Genomic DNA, 19,714 nt, shown 5'->3' with positions numbered 1-19,714 from the left:
ATAAACACCTTGCCTGAATTCAATTGTATCTCAATCCTGCAACCAACATAATTGCGCAAAACGCTATTCCGTTCTCCTGCTGTTCTGGGTAAGAGCTCCAAGTTCAAGCCCTCTGCCAGCTACCGTGCAGACCTGGTCCATTGCGAGGGATCAGGTGGGAACAGCCGACACCAAACAGGAGGTGTGTCCTCAGTTAGTCAAACGCATACGCAGCAGAAGCGGTTCCAGGTACCGACGTAGGAGCCTGAGGGTAACGTAAAAAGTGGTTCCAAACGCCGATGGTAGAGTTTGGTGGTGGCAGCATCGTTACATGCCCATGGCGCAGTGGGCGGAGTCAGTGACAGGCGGTCACTGTCTGGGAGTCCAAAAGCGCTAACCCGTGACCAGGGCCAGCCTAGTCGAAAGGCGTCCGGTCACAACAAGTATGGCTCCTTGGCAGCCTTTTTGTTCACCCATAACAGGCGGAGGCACTGGGGTTGCACTGTCAGGCGGGGGGGGGCACTGGGGTTGCACTCTGGGTAATTGGAGTTGCAGTGTCAGGCGGGGGGGCACTGGGGTTGCACTGTGGGGGAGGGGCGGCACTGGGGTTGCACTCTGGATAATTGGAGTTGCAGTGTCAGGCGGGGGGGCACTGGAGTTGCACTGTGGGGGAGGGGGGCGGCACTGGAGTTGCACTGTGGGGGAGGGGGGCGGCACTGGGGTTGCACTGTGGGGGAGGGGGGCGGCACTGGGGTTGCACTGTGGGGGAGGGGGGCGGCACTGGGGTTGCACTGGGGGAGGGGGGCGGCACTGGGGTTGCACTGTGGGGGAGGGGGGCGGCACTGGAGTTGCACTGTGGTGGAGGGGGGGGGCACTGGAGTTGCACTGTGTTGTGGAGGGGGGGGCACTGGGGATGCACTGTGGTGGAGGGGGGGGCACTGGGGATGCACTGTGGTGGAGGGGGGGGGCACTGGAGTTGCACTGTGGTGGAGGGGGGGGGACACTGGAGTTGCACTGGGGGTATAGACGGGTGATGAGTGGAGCCTGGCACTTTGATATTCTTAAGAATTGAAGCAGCCGCCTCCCCTCTCTCAGGGTGAGTGTACAAAGGAGGAGGGAGCACAAAATATATTGAATATAGTGCGGAAGTTATGAATGAGAGCACATGGCCCATGGTCAGTGCACCCCAATGATACGGAGAGAAGGATTTAATGTAAGAGAGTGATATATGCTTCTCTGTACCTGCAGGGCAGAGTTTAAGGAGGAGATGTTGAAGTCACGCTATGAGGAACAAGTGGGGTCATTTGCAGAGAAACGAATTCAACAGGAACAGGAGGAACACCTGGCTCTAATGGCTTGGAATAGAGAGGAGAACAACGTTGCCCTATACCGAAGGTGAGCGAGGAACATTCCCAGCCCTGCCCTGTACCATCCTATACATTACATATCACATGGCACCATCACCCCCCATCTCCTCTCACCTCCTCACATCACCCAGCAGTACAGGGGAGGGGAGAGGGGGTAACAGCTCAGTGCAGCACACCTGTCACATACAGCGGTCACCTCAGCCTGTCCTGTACATTACATATCACATGGCACCATCACCCCCCATCTCCTCTCACATCACCCAGCAGTACAGGGGAGGGGAGAGGGGGTAACAGCTCAGTGCAGCACACCTGTCACATACAGCGGTCACCTCAGCCTGTCCTGTACTATCCTGTACATTACATATCACATGGCACCATCACCCCCCATCTCCTCTCACCTCCTCACATCACCCAGCAGTACAGGGGAGGGGAGAGGGGGTAACAGCTCAGTGCAGCACACCTGTCACATACAGCGGTCACCTCAGCCTGTCCTGTACTATCCTGTACATTACATATCACATGGCACCATCACCCCCCATCTCCTCTCACCTCCTCACATCACCCAGCAGTACAGGGGAGGGGAGAGGGGGTAACAGCTCAGTGCAGCACACCTGTCACATACAGCGGTCACCTCAGCCTGTCCTGTACATTACATATCACATGGCACCATCACCCCCCATCTCCTCTCACATCACCCAGCAGTACAGGGGAGGGGAGAGGGGGTAACAGCTCAGTGCAGCACACCTGTCACATACAGCGGTCACCTCAGCCTGTCCTGTACTATCCTGTACATTACATATCACATGGCACCATCACCCCCCATCTCCTCTCACCTCCTCACATCACCCAGCAGTACAGGGGAGGGGAGAGGGGGTAACAGCTCAGTGCAGCACACCTGTCACATACAGCGGTCACCTCAGCCTGTCCTGTACATTACATATCACATGGCACCATCACCCCCCATCTCCTCTCTCCTCCTCACATCACCCAGCAGTACAGGGGAGGGGAGAGGAGGTAAGGGCTCAGTGCAGCACACCTGTCACATACAGCGGTCACCTCAGCCTGTCCTGTACTATCCTATACATTACATATCACATGGCACCATCACCCCCCATCTCCTCTCACCTCCTCACATCACCCAGCAGTACAGGGGAGGGGAGAGGGGGTAACAGCTCAGTGCAGCACACCTGTCACATACAGCGGTCACCTCAGCCTGTCCTGTACTATCCTGTACATTACATATCACATGGCACCATCACCCCCATCTCCTCTCACCTCCTCACATCACCCAGCAGTACAGGGGAGGGGAGAGGGGGTAACAGCTCAGTGCAGCACACCTGTCGCATACAGCGGTCACCTCAGCCTGCCCTGTACTATCCTGTACATTACATATCACATGGCACCATCACCCCCCATCTCCTCTCACCTCCTCACATCACCCAGCAGTACAGGGGAGGGGAGAGAGGGTAACAGCTCAGTGCAGCACACCTGTCACATACAGCGGTCACCTCAGCCTGTCCTGTACCCTCCTGTACATTACATATCACATGGCACCATCACCCCCATCTCCTCTCACCTCCTCACATCACCCAGCAGTACAGGGGAGGGGAGAGAGGGTAACAGGTCAGTGCAGCACACCTGTCACATACAGCGGTCACCTCAGCCTGTCCTGTACATTACATATCACATGGCACCATCTCCCCCCATCTCCTCTCACCTCCTCACATCACCCAGCAGTACAGGGGAGGGGAGAGGAGGTAACAGCTCAGTGCAGCACACCTGTCACATACAGCGGTCACCTCAGCCTGTCCTGTACATTACATATCACATGGCACCATCACCCCCCATCTCCTCTCACCTCCTCGCATCACCCAGCAGTACAGGGGAGGGGAGAGGGGGTAACAGCTCAGTGCAGCACACCTGTCACATACAGCGATCACCTCAGCCTGTCCTGTACCCTCCTGTACATTACATATCACATGGCACCATCACCCCCCGTCTCCTCTCACCACCTCACATCATCCAGCAGTACAGGGGAGGGGAGAGGGGGTAACAGCTCAGTGCAGCACACCTGTCACATACAGCGATCACCTCAGCCTGTCCTGTACCCTCCTGTACATTACATATCACATGGCACCATCACCCCCCATCTCCTCTCACCTCCTCACATCACCCAGCAGTACAGGGGAGGGGAGAGGGGGTAACAGCTCAGTGCAGCACACCTGTCACATACAGCGGTCACCTCAGCCTGCCCTGTACTATCCTGTACATTACATATCACATGGCACCATCACCCCCCATCTCCTCTCTCCTCCTCACATCACCCAGCAGTACAGGGGAGGGGAGAGGGGGTAACAGCTCAGTGCAGCACACCTGTCACATACAGCGGTCACCTCAGCCTGTCCTGTACCCTCCTGTACATTACATATCACATGGCACCATCACCCCCCATCTCCTCTCACCTCCTCGCATCACCCAGCAGTACAGGGGAGGGGAGAGAGGGTAACAGCTCAGTGCAGCACACCTGTCACATACAGCGGTCACCTCAGCCTGTCCTGTACATTACATATCACATGGCACCATCTCCCCCCATCTCCTCTCACCTCCTCACATCACCCAGCAGTACAGGGGAGGGGAGAGAGGGTAACAGCTCAGTGCAGCACACCTGTCACATACAGCGATCACCTCAGCCTGTCCTGTACTATCCTGTACATTACATATCACATGGCACCATCACCCCCCATCTCCTCTCACCTCCTCACATCACCCAGCAGTACAGGGGAGGGGATAGGGGCTAACAGCTCAGTGCAGCACACCTGTCACATACAGCGGTCACCTCAGCCTGCCCTGTACCCTCCTGTACATTACATATCACTAGAAGTGTGTGTATGATTTATTAGGTACCTCTACATTCCAGTGTTACATGTGTCAAATCTGGATCCTCATCTGGGCTCCAGCAGAATAGACAGGGACCCTAAATCCTGTTATCTTGCAGTAGCTACTGGTGAGAAATCGACACATGCCGGCATTTGTGCGTATATAGAATTCCCCGCTGTTATTTCTCCGAACAGAGGTTTTATACATCTATGTAAGCTTTCTCTGAGAGCGTGATCGGCCCTGGCTTAACCAATCATGTTACTGTATTCGGCTCCTCTTTGGCTCATTGTTTAACTAATCATTAAGCATAATATATTGTCACTAGAGGGCAGTATTACACTACATACATACATACATGCATGTATGTATGTAAGAGGGCCCTGCTCGCAAACTTACAATCTATAGATATGAGTGTGGAATATGTTAGGCCTGCACATTGATACATAGTATAACAATATATAATCATGAACACAATAGACTTTATATTCTTTCTTATCACAATTCAGTCTTTCTTTACAAGGGCAAATTCTGTAGTTACATGTGTCCAAAATGTTCCAGCATTTGTATAAATCATACTGATCAAGGCTATGATTATACAGTGCTAAGCAATTCTAATACTTGATGTGACCGGACGCCTTTTGCCTAGGCAGGCCCTGGTCACGGGTTAGCGCTTTTGGACTCCCACTCACCGTCAGTGACTGCCTGTCACTGACTCCGCCCACTGCGCCGTGGGCGTTTAACGATGCTGCCACCACCAAACTCTACCATCGGCGTTTGGAACCGCTTATTAGGTACCCTCAGGCTCCTACGTCAGCACCTGGAACCGCTTCTGCTGCGTATGCGTTTGATTAACTGCAGACACACCTCCTGTTTGGTGTCGGCTGTTCCCACCTGATCCCTGGCAATGGACCAGGTCTGCACGGTAGCTGGCAGAAGGCTTGAACTTGGAGACACGGAGCTCTTACCCAGAACAGCAAGTGAACGGAATAGCGTTTTGGCGCAATTCTGTTGGTCGCAGGATTGAGGTACAATTGGTAAAGGCAAACAGTGTTTATTTGCTCAATGTCTTAAAGAAGACCCTCCCTTCCGTCTGACGGGGAATATCACACAGAAATCAAACAGCAATTCTCCACAAAGGATTTTCAAAGATGTACCACATACAGGAATCTTATCAGCAGGTCTCCTCCACACAGAAGTTACAGGGTTGTACACATACAGGGCTCACAGTCCCTCTTTTTATGTCATTCTTACACACAACATCACAGGGGGGCGGGCAAATCCACCCTGTGCTCCTTCCAGCCAATCAGGCTCTCTCATAGAACATAAATAAATACGTCTTACATTTCACAGAAATGAAATCAATTTCCTCGATACCACCCAAAAACATTTGGTTTCCTCAGCACAGACTGAGTTACATATACTGTTTCTGAAAAGGTAAATATAATGCAAATCCCTATTGCATTCGTCTCTTCACACGTCTATGACTAAACCAGTTTGGGCTTTCTGAGTCTTACACAACATAGAAGCTTCCTAACCACAAACAAATTGTCTTTTACAACTATGCTTGGTATCATACACAGACACACAGGAGTCTCCCTAGCCCGCATTACATAGGAAAGGCTTCTTCAGTCACCACCTAACCCCCCACTGCCAGGCTAGGGTAATTACCATATCCATCCCTACTGCCAGGCTATAGGGTAATTACCATATCCATCCCCACTGCCAGGCTATAGGGTAATTACCATATCCATCCCCACTGCCAGGCTATAGGGTAATTACCATATCCATCCCCACTGCCAGGCTATAGGGTCATTACCATATCCATCCCCACTGCCAGGCTATAGGGTCATTACCATATCCATCCCCACTGCCAGGCTATAGGGTCATTACCATATCCATCCCCACTGCCAGGCTATAGGGTAATTACCATATCCATCCCTACTGCCAGGCTATAGGGTAATTACCATATCCATCCCTACTGCCAGGCTATAGGGTAATTACCATATCCATCCCTACTGCCAGGCTATAGGGTAATTACCATATCCATCCCTACTGCCAGGCTATAGGGTCATTACCATATCCATCCCTACTGCCAGGCTATAGGGTCATTACCATATCCCTCCCCACTGCCAGGCTATAGGGTCATTACCATATCCATCCCCACTGCCAGGCTATAGGGTAATTACCATATCCATCCCTACTGCCAGGCTATAGGGTCATTACCATATCCATCCCTACTGCCAGGCTAGGGTCATTACCATATCCCTCCCCACTGCCAGGCTATAGGGTAATTACCATATCCATCCCTAGGTGAGGACGTCTAACCAGCAGTTTGTCTCCAAGGTCAAGACATTTTACATTTCTATAAGTGCATTTTCTATACAAAATATACATTTAAACCATATAGTGCATAGCCTATTAAATATACGTTGCTTCATGCACTAATGCATTGCAGATCAGCTGCAGTGCATTACAGCAATACATATATACTTTAATACAGTTACTATGAACCATGTGCAGTGTGCTTTTACACTGTCCACTTTAACGGTTTCAGCGTTGGTCGCAGTGGGAGCTGGCTATCCCTGTCCCGCAGTGGCCATGACACACTCTACCTACACTCAGCGCGTAGCGCAGAGTATACATTTACAATGGGCGCCTGGCGCCTTTTTGTCCTTTTAAAAATGGCGGCACAGCACGGGGGTTAACCACTTCAGTGCTGTGGCAGCCATTAACCCCGTGTGGCCTGCCTCCGGCCACACTTGTCTTAATAAATATCACAAGATGGTTCCTTTAGTGAAGAAGATGACATCCTGACATGTATGTATGTATGTATGTATATATGTATGTGGTCTCCTAGCGATACACTGTTGGCAGTAGAGAACCCATCTGGTTTATTACGTCACTCTATATTCTAGTCTTACTTGCATGCCGTCAGTGAGGAAATGGACCGTTCTGGATTTCCATGTGTGAATGGAGGGTATAATTACTAATAGAGTCCAAGAGATGATTGGATTAATCTGGAACACATGACCAATTTAGATGGGTGTCAGGTGGGCTGACTTAGTAAAGTCTGTGGCAGAATGAGGCTAGGGGGCGCTGGGGAGCCGCTGAGTCTGTGATGGAGGGATACGCCCACACACCTTTATACCGGGCTGTGACCACACCTACGGGTTGCCCTGAAGGGTGGAGCTGAGGCAGCCAGGCCGGATGGTCACACCTGCGAGGAGCAGGCTGGAGCTAGAGAGACTGTGGGGGGTTGTTTGCAGACTACATGCCCCTTGATAGAGAGGGCTGAGGCAGTGGGTTAGGGACCGGAGTGGGGGCTAGGCTGTTTATTATATCCTGGATATTTATGCTGACATTATTAAAGCTTTAGTTATTTATTTAAACCTGGCCAATCTGTACGGTGACCCCAATACTGCATCACTGGCCGCTGTCCTGAGCACAGTACCCCAGAATGTTACGCCTGACTTGTATGTCCGTTCTGTAGGGTGGAGCGTCTCAGGTTGGAGGAGAAAGCCTATCTCCAGCAGAAGGAAGAGGCTACCAGGCTTAATGGTGTAACCGAGCTGGATCAGATTCAGGAGAGAGAAAAGGAGATAGAAATGCTGCAGGTAACTGGGAAAGTCCTCTTGGTTTTGGTCCCCCCTCTGTCTTGAACATTTTATTGTTTAACCATTTAACTGACTAATTCTTTTTCCAAAAACCGCTCCAAAATTGTCGTTTTCTTTTATGATTGAATTAGGTCAAGAACATAATTTTAAACTTATCCATCACTATTTTAATTGAAAAAAATATTAATTTTTACAAACCCAGTATACCATAAAAATAGCAATTTTTATGTTCTACTGTAGTGATGGCCATTGACAGCTGTACCATCGATGGTTCAAACATCGTTAGAAGCCATCAATTGTTTAGCGAATGGTCAAGATCTGTGTAGACTAACTGCTGATGTTTCCTAAACTGATGGTTGCCATCGATGGTGCAACATTTATGGCCACCAGCAATGGCAAACGACTTGTTTTCAGTCAGACCATCGATGTTTGCAAACCATCTATGGTCGGTTGCCATTTCTAAACAGAGGCTCTGATATATATATAAATAAATTTTTATTTCACAGGGGCTCTGCCCTTACCATAATAACTAACAATAATTATTACATACATACAGTCGGGTGCATAAATATTGGGACATTGACAGAATTTTCATATTTTGGCCTCTAGTCACCACCACAATGGCTTTGAAATGAAACAAACAAGATGTGATTTACCTGCAGACTTTCAGATTTAATTTGGGGGTAATTACATCCAAATCAGGTGAACGGTGTAGGAATTACAACGGTTTCTATATGTGCCTCCCACTTTTTAAGAGGCCAAAAGTAATGGGACAAACTAAACAATCCTAAATCTAACTTTCACTTTTTAATACTTTGTTGCAAATCCTTTGCAGGTAATTACAGCCTGAAGTCTGGAACGCATAGACATCACCAGATGCTGGGTTTCACCCCTGGTGATGCTCTGCCAGGCCTCTACTGCAAATGTCTTCAGTTCCTGCTTGTTCTTGGGGCATTTTCCCTTCAGTTTTGTCTTCATCAAGTGAAATGCATGCTCAATCGGATTCAGGTCAGGGGACTGACTTGGCCATTGCATAACATTCCACTTTTTAGCCTTAAAAAACTCTTTGGTTGCTTTTGCAGTATGCTTCGGGTCATTGTCCATCTGCACTGTGAAGCGCTGTCCAATGAGTTCTGAAGCATTTGACTGAATATGAGCATATAATATTGCCCGAAACACTTCAGAATTCATTATGCTGCTTTTGTCAGCAGTCACATCATCAGTAAATACAAGGGAACCAGTTCCATTGGCAGCCATACATGCCCACGCCATGACACTACCACCACCATGCTTCACTGATGAGGTGGTATGTTTTGGATCATGAGCAGTTCCTTTCCTTCTCCATACTCTTCCCTTCCCATCACTCTGGTACAAGTTGATCTTTGTCTCATCTGTCCATAGGATGTTGTTCCAGAACTGTAATGGCTTTTTTAGATGTTGTTTGGCAAACTCTAATCTGGTCTTCCTGTTTTTGTGGCTCACCAATGGTTTACATCTTGTGGTGAACCCTCTATATTCACTCTTGTGAAGTCTTCTCTTGATTGTTGACTTTGACACATATACACCTACCTCCTGGAGAGTGTTCTTGATTTGGCCAACTGTTGTGAAGGGGTTTTTTTTTCACCAGGGAAATAATTCTTCTGTCATCCACCACAGTTGTTTTCCGTGGTCTTCCGGGTCTTTTGGTGTTGCTGAGCTCTCCGGTGCATTCTTTCTTTTTAAGAATGTTCCAAACAGTTGATTTGGCCACACCTAATGTTTTTGCTATCTCTCTGATGGGTTTGTTTTGATTTTTCAGCCTAATGATGGCTTCACTGATAGTGACAGCTCTTTGGATCTCATATTGAGAGTCGACAGCAACTGATTCCAAATGCAAATGTCACACCTAGAATCAACTCCAGACCTTTTACCTGCTTAATTGATAATGAAATAACGAGGGAATAGCCCACACCTGTCCATGAAATAGCTTTTGAGTTGATAGTCCCATTACTTTTGGCCCCTTAAAAAGTGGGAGGCACATATAGAAACCGTTGTAATTCCTACACCATTCACCTGATTTGGATTTAATTACCCTCAGATTAAATCTGAAAGTCTGCAGGTAAATCACATCTTGTTTGTTTCATTTCAAAGCCATTGTGGTGGTGAATAGAGGCCAAAATATGAAAATTCTGTCAATGTCCCAATATTTATGCACCTGATATATATATATGTATGTGTTTTATTACTGTATATATTTTGCCCGGTCACTGTGGCCAGCAGTGATCGGGACACAGAGGAGGAGGCGCCAGGTGTAGAGGGACCAGCAGGTTCCTCTGAGATGGGCGGCTGCTCTAAGTTAACTTCCAGCAGCCGCCCATTGTGTGTTTCTGACTGTTCGTATCAGATACGAACATGTCAGGGAAAGCCCAGTCTGGTATGGTCGTATCTGATATGACCGTGCCAGGCAAGTGGTAAATACTATGTTTTGTCGCGTCTAAAGTTTATTTTGAGAAGTGTTTTTTTTTTCTTTTGAAAATTTTTCGGTGGAATACAAGAAAAGTCAATGTTGCACAAAATACGTCCCAGAACAGCGAGAAAGCGTTAGAGAAGCTGCCTAATATAAATAACAAGTAGGATCAGATACAGGACAATGATAAAGCGTTAGAGAAGCTGCCTAATATAAATAACAAGTAGGATCAGATACAGGACAATGATAAAGCGTTAGAGAAGCTGCCTAATATAAATAACAAGTAGGATCAGATACAGGACAATGATAAAGCGTTAGAGAAGCTGCCTAATATAAATAACAAGTAGGATCAGATACAGGACAATGATAAAGCGTTAGAGAAGCTGCCTAATATAAATAACAAGTAGGATCAGATACAGGACAATGATAAAGCGTTAGAGAAGCTGCCTAATCTAAATAACAAGTAGGATCAGATACAGGACAATGATAAAGCGTTAGAGAAGCTGCCTAATATAAATAACAAGTAGGATCAGATACAGGACAATGATAAAGCGTTAGAGAAGCTGCCTAATATAAATAACAAGTAGGATCAGATACAGGACAATGATAAAGCGTTAGAGAAGCTGCAAAAAATTTGGTGAATCCTGAGACTCAAGGAAAGAAAAATCTGTCTGTAAAACTCTCCATTCAGAATATGCACCGAGCATAGAGGCTGCATCCCAAATATTTAGCTACAGCTTATTCCACTGTATTGTACAAGTGAAATGTTAATAATAAGCTAAGACTTTGCCATTTGGTTCCATTTAGAATGTTTAAGTAGTTTTAGAATACTGTGAGATGAGCCTAGGAAGCGTGGTGTACAGAGGGTACTGCAATCCTGTATAGTGGCGACAGCTCTTATCAGATCATGTATATAGCAGGACCACCTCATCTGCAGTAGGGTATATATCTTTGTAGGCATGCCAGCATAAGGTCCGTCTGTCTGTCCCTAGGCATGCCAGCATATAAGGTCTGTCTGTCTGTCCATAGGCATGCAAGCATATAAGGTCCGTCTGTCTGTCCCTAGGCATGCCAGCATATAAGGTCCGTCTGTCTGTCCCTAGGCATGCCAGCATATAAGGTCTGTCCCTGGGCATGCCAGCATATAAGGTCTGTCCGTCCCTAGGCTTGCCAGCATATAAGGTCTGTCCGTCCCTAGGCTTGCCAGCATATAAGGTCTGTCCGTCCCTAGGCTTGCCAGCATATAAGGTCTGTCCGTCCCTAGGCTTGCCAGCATATAAGGTCTGTCCGCCCCTAGGCATGCCAGCATATAAGGTCCGTCTGTCTGTCCCTAGGCATGCCAGCATATAAGGTCTGTCCCTGGGCATGCCAGCATATAAGGTCTGTCCGCCCCTAGGCATGCCAGCATATAAGGTCTGTCCGCCCCTAGGCATGCCAGCATATAAGGTCTGTCCGCCCCTAGGCATGCCAGCCTGTAAGGTCGGTCTGTCTGTCCCTAGGCATGCCAGCATATAAGGTCTGTCCCTGGGCATGCCAGCATATAAGGTCTGTCCGCCCCTAGGCATGCCAGCATATAAGGTCTGTCCGCCCCTAGGCATGCCAGCATATAAGGTCTGTCCGCCCCTAGGCATGCCAGCCTGTAAGGTCGGTCTGTCCGCCCCTAGGCATGCCAGCCTGTAAGGTCGGTCTGTCCGCCCCTAGGCATGCCAGCCTGTAAGGTCGGTCTGTCCGCCCCTAGGCATGCCAGCCTGTAAGGTCGGTCTGTCCGCCCCTAGGCATGCCAGCCTGTAAGGTCGGTCTGTCCGCCCCTAGGCATGCCAGCCTGTAAGGTCGGTCTGTCCGCCCCTAGGCATGCCAGCCTGTAAGGTCGGTCTGTCCGCCCCTAGGCATGCCAGCCTGTAAGGTCGGTCTGTCCGCCCCTAGGCATGCCAGCCTGTAAGGTCGGTCTGTCCGCCCCTAGGCATGCCAGCCTGTAAGGTCGGTCTGTCCGCCCCTAGGCATGCCAGCCTGTAAGGTCGGTCTGTCCGCCCCTAGGCATGCCAGCCTGTAAGGTCGGTCTGTCCGCCCCTAGGCATGCCAGCCTGTAAGGTCGGTCTGTCCGCCCCTAGGCATGCCAGCCTGTAAGGTCGGTCTGTCCGCCCCTAGGCATGCCAGCCTGTAAGGTCGGTCTGTCCGCCCCTAGGCATGCCAGCCTGTAAGGTCGGTCTGTCCGCCCCTAGGCATGCCAGCCTGTAAGGTCGGTCTGTCCGCCCCTAGGCATGCCAGCCTGTAAGGTCGGTCTGTCCGCCCCTAGGCATGCCAGCCTGTAAGGTCGGTCTGTCCGCCCCTAGGCATGCCAGCCTGTAAGGTCGGTCTGTCCGCCCCTAGGCATGCCAGCCTGTAAGGTCGGTCTGTCCGCCCCTAGGCATGCCAGCCTGTAAGGTCGGTCTGTCCGCCCCTAGGCATGCCAGCCTGTAAGGTCGGTCTGTCCGCCCCTAGGCATGCCAGCCTGTAAGGTCGGTCTGTCCGCCCCTAGGCATGCCAGCCTGTAAGGTCGGTCTGTCCGCCCCTAGGCATGCCAGCATATTATGTCTGTCTGTTCCTAGGCGTGCCAGTCTGATGTGTTAGGGGAAATATAGTGGATGCAGTTATTTCCCCTGATACCACTGAGCGAATATCCTGCAACGCGTTTCTTTAATCCACACAAATTGAGCTTTGAGCTATTTCACTTTCTATTTTAGACCATTCCTCAGGGTCCTGACTCTCTCCCAGGCTAGTTCTTCTGTGAGAGGATGATTGTGTGACAGTAGTGCAGAGACCAGATCTCGTAGTGTTTCCATGACAGCAGAAATATTGCAGATAATGAAAGAAGCTTTTTGCTAATGGGCGGAATATGTTGGTTATACCACAGTGGAGCTAGGAGAGGGTGTGCGGAAACAGTTTCCCTCTGCTGGGGTGGTGCCCATAATAGGCTGTATGGTGAGTGTCCCTGCCCTGTGAGATGGTGGGCAGTGCCATAGGAGGCATTGAGATGGGTGTTTACTGTAACGTTACATGAGGCTGGTTATCCCTTTGCTCTGTCAGAGCCTTTTTTTTTTTTTTGCCATCTCTCAGGAAGTTTGAGTGATTCCTGTACAAGGGTTTACAGATTTAGGGCAGGATGTGTATAGGGAGTTTCCGCCAGAGGTAATGGAGCCTGGGGAGGACATGGCAGGAAGAGATGGCTCTATTCCAAGCCAAGTCTGGAGTTCTGGAAGAAAACCGCCTAGGCAAGTCTCATCTATTTGGGTGTATCCCCAGTGATCTGGGCTTGTGGGGCTGGATTCAGTGATTGCAGAAGAACCAGACGGTATATTTTAATATCCGATCCCAGACTTCTCAGCATTGATTCTATTATTAGATGGCTACAGATCTGTGTTTATTTTGGTAAATTGGGCAGTGTGGTGACTGTCAGTATGACCTCACCGGTGTCTCTGGTGCTCTCGGGGACAAGCAGTGATGCTACGAATGTCTGTGGTAAGACTGATACGAGTCTCCAAGGGCTCCACCTTGAGCGGACATATTACGGGAAGGACGTTGATGAAGCGGTTAGCGAGCCCTGAAGTGATTGATTATGATAGTGAGGCGAGGCACCACTGACCCCCAAGCCCATCAAGGTCTTTTGCATAAAGGCCCATGCCACCCTGCCAAAGCATCGAGTGCCACCACCAGTATCTGAAGAGATCGATTTTATCAGCTACATACATTAGATCAATAATTTTCCCTGGTGTTATCTGCAAATTGCTTGTTGGAAATGTAACCGACTTCATCCGGGTAAACTGTGGAAGCTATGACCGATCTCAGTCTATTTGTTAATATTTTGTCAAAGCGTTTGAAATCTGCATTTAAGAGTGAAATCCACCTTTCGCCGGCAATTCTATAGGATCGTGTTCTGGTTCTGGAACGACTATAATAATTGTTTTTGTGATGGCCTCATCAACTCCAGCCTGGAGCAGAGTGTTAGGCAGACCCAGAAGAGCAGGGACCCAAAGACACTGAAATGTTTTATAATAAAGAGCTGTAAAGTCGCTGAAGACGCCGAGTGCCGCATTTGCTTGAAGGCGTCGGTAATCTCTCCCATAGATGTGTCTTTGTTAAGTGATGCAGTTGGGGCAAATTGCAAGATTGTAAAAAAAAAATCACATTTTATGCTTACCTGGATGTGGATGAGAGGATGCAGCTGGAAGATTATACAGGGTATCATAGTAATCTGCCCGGCCACTTCTGTAGGATGAAACGTTCGCTTCGCATCTAGAGGGCTAATAGAAACCCTCCTAGATGTTTTGTGTACATTTTGCTCATAATTTATGATGATGTGGAGGAGCATTGTGCACCACCTGCCATAGGGAGAGTGACCATTCCTAATGATGTGGAGGAGCATTGTGCACCCCTGCCATAGGGAGAGTGGGCTAACATATTTTATCCACATAATCCCCCTTATCTGCGTTTTTAGGTAGGATCTGGATCAGTTGACTTTTTGAGGGACAATATTTTAATAAACATGGACTTTTTGGGGAAATGTTGGTGCAGCCTGACAAAGGAAGAAATTTGATTGGGCAATGTATGGGCGGCCATTTTTCAGTCTTAGTCTGCTGAGGATTTCTCTTTATAAGACGGCAACGCCTGGAACGAACACCGATCCTGCCGCCAGTTACAGTTGTGCCTTCTGTTAATTGGCATTGTGCACTCGTCTACAACCACATGACCAGGAGCTCCAAATGCAGAAGAAAAGGACTCTGCCGCTGCTGCTGGCTTGAAAGTTGACGCTAAATCCACGCACCTGGAGATAACCAGGCAAGAGGTAAAAAAGCTGGTGGTGGAGGCAGAAGAACTGAGCACACAAATGTTACAGGGGGGATATGTAGATCCTAACTGAGGATGGGCGAGAAAGATGCAGGGTTTGTGAGGAGAGATGCAGGGATGGGCGATAAAGATGTGGGCATTGGGAGGGGAGATGCAAGGATGGTCGAGAAAGATGCGGGGATTGGGAGGGGAGATTCAGGGATTGGCAGGTGAGCCTCTAGAGTGTGATAGTCAAGTTGGCAATTTGCTGCAGATAAATGTAGACACTTCATCTGTTGTAAGTCTTGATATCTGGATAGAGCATTGTGCACCCGCTGCCATGGGGAGAGTGACCATTCCTTACGATGTGGAGGAGCATTGGGCACAATATGCCATGGGGAGAGTGGCCATTCCTAATGATGTAGAGGAGGGTTGTGAACCACCTGCCATGGGGAGAGTGGCCATTCCTTACGATGTGGAGGAGCATTGGGCACAATATGCCATGGGGAGAGTGACCATTCCTAATGATGTGGAGGAGCATTGTGCACCACCTGCCATGGGGAGAGTGACATTCCTTACGATGTGGAGGACCATTGCGCACCACCTGCCATGGGGAGAGTGACCATTCCTAATGATGTAGAGGAGCATTGTGCACCCCCTGCCATGGGGAGAGTGACTGTTCCTAATGATGTAGAGGAGCATTGTGCACCCCCTGCCATGGGGAGAGTGACTGTTCCTAATGATGTAGAGGAGCATTGTGCACCCCCTGCCATGGGGAGAGTGACCGTTCCTAGTGATGTAGAGGAGCATTGTGCACCCCCTGCCATGGGCAGAGTGGCTATTCCTAGTGATGTAGAGGAGCATTGTGCACCCCCTGCCATGGGGAGAGTGACCGTTCCTAGTGATGTAGAGGAGCATTGTGCACCCCCTGCCATGGGCAGAGTGGCTATTCCTAGTGATGTAGAGGAGCATTGTGCACCCCCTGCCATGGGCAGAGTGACCGTTCCTAGTGATGTAGAGGAGCATTGTGCACCCCCTGCCATGGGCAGAGTGACCGTTCCTAGTGATGTAGAGGAGCATTGTGCACCCCCTGCCATGGGCAGAGTGGCTATTCCTAGTGATGTAGAGGAGCATTGTGCACCCCCTGCCATGGGGAGAGTGGCCATTCCTAGTGATTTAGAGGAGCATTGTGCACCCCCTGCCATGGGCAGAGTGGCTATTCCTAGTGATGTAGAGGAGCATTGTGCACCCCCTGCCATGGGGAGAATGATCGTTCCTAGTGATGTGGAGGAGCATTGTGCACCTCCTGCCATGGGGAGAGTGACCGTTCCTAGTGATGTAGAGGAGCATTGTGCACCCCCTGCCATGGGGAGAGTGACCGTTCCTAGTGATGTGGAGGAGCATTGTGCACCTCCTGCCATGGGGAGAGTGACTGTTCCTAATGATGTAGAGGAGCATTGTGCACCCCCTGCCATGGGGAGAGTGACCATTCCTAGTGATGTAGAGGAGCATTGTGCACCTTCATGCAGCTGGGATGCTCCTTTTGTCACTCTCTATTCCAGGATACTTTGCATAGTTTCTTGCCAACAGCTCCCAAATGGCCTTCATGCAGTTTCTGCAGAATTTTGTTTTGGCTGGTATCCCCACCCTAGTCCCACCAACTATGATCCAATCCTTGAGAGCCAAGACAAAAACTTTGGATAAAACCAAATTGTTTCTTCATTCTCTGACCATTAGTTTATTGGTCACTGGTAACTTATCAATTAGGAGGTTGTGCTAGACCTTCTCTTATCTTCCTCTTACTGTGGCAAGGGAGAACGTGGTAGACCATTAGCATTGCTGTGTTTTGTTCCCCTCAATTAGATTTCATACTGATGAGCAGCTAAGAGCAAGGCCCATGGTTACAGGTGGCCAGTGTACCTTACTAGGAGAGGAGCGGCTGGTGGTCAGTCACCAGAATTTCTGGCTGTACAAGAATGGATGGAATTCCTGACTCCCGGTGTTGGAGCCTCACGATCAGTCTGGTCATACGTTTTCCCTGCAGCGATGCATATATAATGACCTGTTCCATTTCTCATGGTGTGTGTGTGACAGAGGTGATGGAAGCCCTGCAGCACTACACATTTACTAAGATATCTCATAATAAAACACTACATAAGTCACAAACCTAATACAATGCATAACACATTTACTGACACAAGATATTAAGGAATTAAAATACTAATACAGTGGTTCTCAAACTGTCCTCACGACCCCAAACAGTGCATGTTTTCCAGGTCTCCTCCCATAAACACAAGTGACATAATTGGCTCCACCTGTGGATGTTTCAAAATGTCAGTGAGTAATAATTACACCTGTGCACCTGCTGGGTGACCTGGAAAACGTGCACTGTGTGGGGTCCTAAGGACCGAGTTTGAGAACCACTGGATTAAAGCATAGATGTTACTGTCCCAAACAGCTTGTTGGTGCAAACTTGTCCAATCAAATTGTTCTGCGACCTTCCCCTGACCAAAGGCTTTCAGACGGGGTTGTACTAGCCCCCCGGGATCCCACCTCTGATCCTCCGCTCTCCCTGCGGCTGTTGGCATAGAGTGTGCGGGTTCCAAACATTCCGTCGCTTGTTCCTCCTTGTCGGACTCTTCATAGTCCTCTTCCTCATCATAAGGGTGTTCTTGACCCCATAGCACCAGTTTTGCAATTAGCTACCACCTTACATCCATTGCCTTGTACTTAATGCCCCTCGCTTGGCAGAGTTCGTGCAGGGCTCCCTTCCTGCGGTCTTTATAGGATTGTGCCGCTGCCTCCATTCTGCTCTGGTTTCCAGCTTCTGTGCTTGTGACTTATCCCACTGCTGCCACCAGATGTGAGGATACGGGGTTGGGGATCGCCCGGGCACAGTATTAGTGGTGGATTATTGAAGAGAATGGGTAGCGAACAGCATGGCACACTTCTGTAATACAATCCAGCAGTTCCCACAATGAATCCCTGGTGGTAACACTATGCGTACAGGCGGGGGAGCATGTGCTGGGGCGTATGGACAGGCGGGGGAGCATGTGCTGGGGCGTATAGACAGGCGGGGGAGCAAGTGCTGGGGCGTATTGACAGGCGGGGGAGCATGTGCTGGGGCATATGGACAGGCGGAGGAGCATGTGCTGGGCTTGTGTACAGGTGGGGGAGTATGTGCTTGGGGTGACAGGCGGGGGCGGGGGAGCATGTGCTGGGGAGACGGGCGGGGGGGAGCATGTGCTGGGGGGGAGCATGTGCTGGGGGAGACGGGCGGGGGGGAGCATGTGCTGGGGGAGACGGGCGGGGGAGAGCATGTGCTGGGGAGACGGGCGGGGGGGGGGGGGAGCATGTGCTGGGGGAGACGGGCGGGTGGGGAGAGCATGTGCTGGGGGAGAGGGGCGGGGGGGGAGCATGTGCTGGGGGAGAGGGGCGGGGGAGAGCATGTGGTGGGGGTGATAGGCGGGGGAGAGCATGTGCTGGGGAGACGGGCGGGGGGGGGTGAGCATGTGCTGGGGGAGACAGGCAGACATCGAGCTTGTAGTGTATTATTATCAGTAATTATTACTGTGAGACTATTGTGTGTAAAGCTCAGCGTGTCTGTGTCCCTCTAGGTGTAAATGTCTGATAGAATAGTAACAATATATCACATTGCTTATAATACTTTACTGCTGGACTCTTACATCTGATTGTTTAACACCTTTAGGAACTCTCCAAAACCTTCATCACACCTGAGAATCTGACAGAGAGAATTGAGGCTGCTCTGGACAACCCTAAATCGTATAACTTCTGCCTGGACCGACAGGGGAGGATTCTGCGAGAGGGTGCGATCCCGTCCTAACGCCGCCATCCTGTAACACTGTCACTAGCGGGTGCTATATGGAGGCAGACTCTGCTATGATACAGCGAGGGAGATGGGTCCATAACATCCCGCTGTCATGTATATTGTAGATATCCCCAGCGTAAGGACCCCTCTCTATACCATTACATAGAATGGATCTGTGGACATAGCTCTGTCATATCTGTATCTATGTAAGGTAAGGAGCGATGCGGATTATTACCCATTATAGCTCTTCTGATCCTCACAGATTCCTAAATTACTGTATGCGACCTTCAATAAATTCCTGCACCCCCATTACTGATGCTACAGCTGTCACGTGTTCCTGCTTCCTCCCGATACACCCACTTGGTCACGGAAGTCAGCACACTACTCACATGTGAGGGTACCATGCTGTCACTATGATTACAGTAATACAGGCACTCCGGGGGGTTAGGTCACTGTTACACACCTATACAGGTATCAGGCTGATCACATGTGAGGGTACCATGCTGTCACTATGATTACAGTAATACAGGCACTCCGGGGGGGTTAGGTCACTGTTACCCACCTATACAGGTATCAGGCTGATCACATGTGAGGGTACTATGATTACAGTAATACAGGCGCTCCGGGGGGTTAGGTCACTGTTACACACCTATACAGGTATCAGGCTGATCACATGTGAGGGTACCATGCTGTCACTATGATTACAGTAATACAGGCGCTCCGGGGGGTTAGGTCACTATTACACACCTATACAGGTATCAGGCTGATCACATGTGAGGGTACTATGATTACAGTAATACAG

The 19,714-nt window shown here is 49.7% G+C and overlaps 1 protein-coding gene across 1 annotated transcript in view; it reads left to right on the top strand.

Moving 5' to 3' along the window:
- Positions 1-19,230, top strand: part of MRPS26 (mitochondrial ribosomal protein S26) — a 49,222-nt gene extending 29,992 nt beyond the window's left edge. The window contains exons 3-5 of the mRNA XM_088457215.1: positions 1,228-1,374; positions 7,714-7,837; positions 18,793-19,230. Of these exons, the coding sequence (XP_088313341.1) occupies positions 1,228-1,374; positions 7,714-7,837; positions 18,793-18,927 (406 nt within the window). The 3' untranslated portion in view covers positions 18,928-19,230. The remainder of the gene's footprint in view (positions 1-1,227; positions 1,375-7,713; positions 7,838-18,792) is intronic.
- The last annotated feature ends 484 nt before the right edge of the window (positions 19,231-19,714 follow it).

The sequence above is a fragment of the Taudactylus pleione genome, unplaced genomic scaffold (genome assembly GCF_031769625.1).
Source record: "Taudactylus pleione unplaced genomic scaffold, aTauple2 ptg000747l, whole genome shotgun sequence".
Lineage (NCBI taxonomy): Eukaryota > Metazoa > Chordata > Amphibia > Anura > Myobatrachidae > Taudactylus > Taudactylus pleione.
Note: the sequence above shows the minus strand (reverse complement) of the source record. Positions and strands in the feature narration are given on the sequence as shown.